This window comes from Laccaria bicolor, genomic scaffold (genome assembly GCF_000143565.1).
Source record: "Laccaria bicolor S238N-H82 LACBIscaffold_66 genomic scaffold, whole genome shotgun sequence".
NCBI lineage: Eukaryota > Fungi > Basidiomycota > Agaricomycetes > Agaricales > Hydnangiaceae > Laccaria > Laccaria bicolor.
The window spans coordinates 80,478-85,718 of NW_001889937.1; the positions used below are offsets into that span (position 1 = coordinate 80,478).

The 5,241-nt window shown below is 48.4% G+C and overlaps 1 protein-coding gene across 1 annotated transcript; it reads left to right on the forward strand.

The window, feature by feature from the left end:
* Positions 1-2,401: 2,401 nt before the first annotated feature.
* Positions 2,402-5,018, forward strand: LACBIDRAFT_334567 (uncharacterized protein; the record flags this gene model as incomplete). The annotated part of the gene is made up of 12 exons (XM_001889323.1): positions 2,402-2,431; positions 2,535-2,616; positions 2,797-2,901; positions 2,952-2,958; positions 3,160-3,268; positions 3,568-3,726; positions 3,978-4,023; positions 4,150-4,303; positions 4,364-4,375; positions 4,590-4,666; positions 4,727-4,822; positions 4,975-5,018. The coding sequence occupies 12 exons, from the start codon at positions 2,402-2,404 to the stop codon at positions 5,016-5,018; spliced, it is 921 nt and encodes a 306-aa protein (XP_001889358.1).
* Positions 5,019-5,241: the final 223 nt, after the last annotated feature.

The window sequence follows — 5,241 nt, forward strand, 5'->3', positions numbered from 1 at the left end:
TTTCGTGGGCGGTGGGCGGCGGACGTCGTCTTCGTGGGCGGGGGACGTCGTTGGTGGGCGGGGGACGTCGTTGGTGGGCGGGGGACGTCGTTGGTGGGCGGTGGGCGTTGGACGTCGTTGGTGGTGGCCGTTGTTCATGGGCGGTTGACATCGTTGGCGGTGGGCGTCGTTCATGGGCGGTGGACATCGTTTTCGTGGGCGGGGACGTCGTTTGCGGTCGCTGGACGTCCGTGGGCGGTCGTTTTCGTGGGCGCTGGTCGTCGTTGGTGTGAGGTCGTTGACGTTGGTGGGCGCTCGTTTTCGTCGGTGGGCGCTCGTGGGGGTGGGCGCTCGTTGACGTTGGTGGGGTGTGTTGGTGGGCTGTTCGTGGTGGTGAGTCCTCGTGGCCGAGCAGAGACGGCGAACGACGACCGATGTCGTCGTTCGCCGTCTGGTTGCCACGTCGCGACGTGGCACCTGTGGTTTGTGTTAAAAAGGAGAGTGGGTGGGGTGGTTGTTCCCACTTACCTGGGCTGGGCCCTCGTCACGCGTCGTCAGCGTCAGCGTCGTCGTCGTCGTTGTCGATGTCGCGGGCGGTCGTGGTTTGAAACGGTGGTGGTGGATGGTGATGCTCAGTAAAAACGAAAGTCAAGTAAAGTCATCAATTTCTCGCAAGAAGGTCATGTGAAGTCATGTTGGTGAGTTCAAAGTCATGTGGCGCTAAGAATGTATTTGTTATGTGTTCACGGCCTGACTGGAGTCGAGGGATAGTCAATTACATGCTGTGTTGTAGTCTGGTCCTCGTCAACCGATTCACTAGTATCCTCTGTATTACCTTCGTCCTCTTTTCGACAAATGCAAGTCACAATTTGTTGGAGTCCGTTGAAACTCCGACGACATCAGGTGATCATGTTGACTTTCGAGTCAGCGCGAAAATTCCCTGTTCAACTTCCCAAGTTCTTTCCTTCCCACCACATCAACAAGAGGTCCAATTTATAAGTCGACAGACGGCTTCCTCCCTCCTGCGAACGTCCTACTCCCTCCTGCGAATGGCCTCCTCCCTCTTGCGAACGACCTCTTCCCTCCCTCAATGGGCTACCTCCTCTTCCGATGGACAGTCTCCTCCCATTTGTTAGGTAGTACCACCAAGGGCCTCCTCCCTCCCTCGACGAACGGCTTACTCTCTTGACGAACGGACTTGGAACGGACTTGCCATCAATAAACTGTCTTCTGAATGGTATCCCCTGGATGAACTGTCTCCTCCCTCGCTGGATAGTATCCCTTCAACAAACTGTCTCCTCCCTCGATGACTGTCTCCTCTCTCGCTGTACTGTCTCCTCCCTTAATGAATGGGGCTCTCGGCCTCCCCCCTACCTTGATGAATGGTCTCCTAGGCCTCCCCCTGACTTCACGTTCTCCTCCCTTCTTCAACACATGTACACGGCCTCCTCTCGACGCTCGAGGTTTATGATTAGGAGATGAGTGCTTGGACTTCAAGTGGTTGATTGAGCTAGTAGGGTCTATATACAGTATAGTCAGTATGTTTGGGGAATTAATGATTTTACATTTACATGACCCCGACATGGTGCTGAGATGAGAAATACATGACTAACATACATCAATCAAATGACCTGAGCATGACCGGAATGAGACTATCATACGACGGTAGCATAACTGTGTTCTGACTTTCATTTGACTATGAAAGGACTAGGAGGAGAGAACTACATGACTACCAAATGACTGTATCCTGGATATATTTGGCATCAGGAGAGGAGACCACACGACTTTACACGACTTGGTGAAGTCAACTCAAAGTCAAAATTTTGTAAAAAAGACTGCTTTTAGTCATGTCGTGCATTTTCGTGTAGTAGCGTGACTACCATACGACCGAGACATGACGAATCGTTTTTACTGAGGGTGATGGTGGTGGTAGGAAGGAAAGAACGACGTGGCAACGCTTCAGCCACAGCTGTCACGTTTGACGCGGCACGTGCCTAAAAGCGGTATATACATACCTTTAGTTTCTCATATAATAATGCCTTCATGGCTCAGTCGCTTGAGCGCTGCTTACATTCACGACGTCGAGAGTTCAATTCCTCGAGATGTAAAAAAATTTATTTTACTTACTTATAGTAAGGACAATGTATTCTAATGGTATAATAGTCATTAATTCCATTCCATGGAATCCATATGGACTGCTCCATGGAATCCATGTGGATATGCCTGCATTCCATATGGAATTTGATGGAATCCATATGGAATGGTGTTGGAGTCCATATGGAATTAATCATTCCATGACCATTCCAGCATCATTCCATATGGAATCCATGATGTCCATGGAATCAGAAACTGGCTGTGTCCTCAGCCAACATTGATTCCATGGATTCCATATGGAATTCTTCATGGATTCCATGGATTCCACATGGATTCCATATGGATTATACCGGGGAAGGTAAAGACCTCCATGACAGCAGGACCAGCACAGCGACAGGGTAATGAACTCCACAACAGTGGTACCATGACGCGGATAATGATGCGCACAACGGTAGGCACAGCGGCGGCAGTATCAACTCGTTGCCAATGCTGCCACCATGGTGATGAGCGACTCATCAACAGGACCAGCCCACTGCCAACACAGTAAGCCCCAAAGCGGCAGGATCAGCCAGGGATCGGCTCCCAACATCTTGTAAACACGAGACGAGCCCAGCGACGGCGTGAGGGACACCATGCCCAGCAGATGAGCCACATTCCGACCAGGCAAGAGCGACGAGGGCAAAGTAAATTAATGCACTTAGTAATAGCATACCCGAAATGTAGATTTAACCCACCGTATTCTTATGAATACATATAATATTTATGCAACACTGAAAAATGCAAAGGTACTTGAATGGGAGACTCAGAGGGCAGGGCAGCCTTGGGATGGTGTGGATTTCTATGTGTCACTTGGTTAAGTCATACGTTATGAGCCCCAGAAATCTTGTAAGTATGCCTTACCTTGGCTACATACAACGGCCACTCATAAAAATAATGTCAAGGGAAGCTAACATATCTTGTGTTTACGTCCCTCAACTTTTTGGACATTCAAGCTTCTTCCCCCATTGTTTTAGGCCTGAAACAAAAAATATTGTATTGCTTGTAATTGTTTGCCTATTAAAGAACTCATTTAATTACAGAATGCAGCCGGCGCTCCGGCGAGATAACGGACTGGCATCTGACGTTATGTTGTGTACGCCGGATTTTCGTTTTCGCTTCTGGTACATACTCATGTGCAAATGACTTGAGCAACACAGTAAGAGTTATGTACAATCGTCATGGCAACAAACATCCATAATTAGGAGATATTTGCAATTGCCTAAGAGTGAAACCAAGAGATGCCAGGACATACAGCGCCAAAGATGAAAAAACCAGTCGGATTAGGAAAACAGAGTCCCAGGCAACACAAAAAGTCTGACCAACAGGGCATTGATAACGAGAATGAACCAGCTGCTTGTGCTTCTTCTGACAAGTCTTGGCAGGCCCATCAGGGGCTTTCTTCTAGACAGCTAGGGACTTCTGAACAACTGGGGAAGTTGAAACTTCTCCCTGCAGGGATGGGATGACAGGCGCCGTAACAACAGCCAGATTCTGAACTCTTATGGCCCTCTACATTTCAGAAAAATGGGGTTGAAAAACAACGGGGGAATATTGGAGCAGAGGAACGTGCATACCCATCTTCGTTTTGTCCTCACAGGCTCCTTGATGGTCACAGTAAGTGGCGGTGATACACAAGGACCGCGTTTTCTCATGCACCTCCCTGCTGGTGATGAAAGCTCCAGATCGGACAAGTCACTCAGATCATTTTCCCTGTTGTCGTACTCATACATAGTTCGAATCGGCGTCCTCAAGGGTCTTGAAGGACTTCTTCTTGTTTTGCTTAGTTGCCCTGGGCTGAGGTTTCGAGATGGGTGAAGGTGGTTTGATTGTTTCTTCCTGTTGTTTGGGACTTGGAGTTGGTAAAGAGCTGGGCTGGATCTGGTGAGAAGGGCTGTGCTGCATCGGGAACAGGTTCGATCGTTTGCTCCATTGCATTACTGGCCTATGATGAAAAGAGACAATAAAAAAGATAAAATCAGAGGAGGGTATTCATGAAATGTTACAAAAGTTTGCAATGACTTGTCGATTGGGCTTGAGGGAAGCTGCATCCCAAAAATCAACAAAGTCTTCGTGTCAAGCCCAGCACTCTTGGCCTTCTTTTGAAGCATCTGCGCCATTGCTGCGTCGAAGAATGGATTCGTATGGAGTCCATTGGCGAGATGTTCACACTGGGGGATCAAAGCTTGTTATGGTTAGCAATGACGTCCTGTTCCTAACTTGTTTGAATTTGAAGGATACCGTGGTTCACCAGGACTTTCTTTGAGTCAGTCTACAAGGTTGAAATCAAGTCAGGATGGGTTCACAAGAAGAAGAAAAAAGAAGTTACCAAGTTCGCATCATGCTACTGCGTCAACAGCGTTTCCGCATGCCTGATCATTTCGAGCACCCTTGCTTCCAACTTCTCAGCTCAAGCTGTCATGATCTTGCCCAGACTCCCTCGTCACTGCAGCCTCACCATGCGGTGATCGTTATCACAGACATTTCTGCCAAATCAAGCCTAGTAAGAAGCTCCTCCCTCACTGTTCTTGCTTCTTTGGCACCATTCTCCACCAGGGTGGGTGCCTCCTCAGTGGCAACACAGAGTTTTATTGTGCCAGGACAAGTCGCTCATTAGCCCAGTGCAAACCACTTAATCTCAGTCGCCCTGGCAACGCGCTGCTCAAGGGAATAAACTTCACGTACTTCACGAACAGGCTTGAGATCCTTCGTCGTAAGTACACATTTCATGTTTGCGGCGTGATTGAAAGAACACCCCATATTGGTGGTTCTGTGAATAAAGTTCCAAAGAATGAACACAGGGAGGACCATAAAGGAACACACATCTCAAGAAAATTGCTGAATGCTCGCTCTACATCCCTTTAGGCATTGAGAGGGCGTTGCAAAAACTGGGTTGTTGTCATCGTTGACATGACAGAGTTAGGTGAAAGGGATTCATTTTACACTTGGTGTTACAGTAGCATCATCCCAGAGAGAGTGTGTGAGTGTGTCTGTGGAGGAAACTGTGTTGGCGGTGATAGTGGTAGTAGAGACTTGACCGGTGCGATCTGCTGAATTTGAGGGAATGATATCCATGCCTGGGGACATAGATGTCTGCGGGACTATTGAGATGGCCTTCTTAGTAAGTTCTTA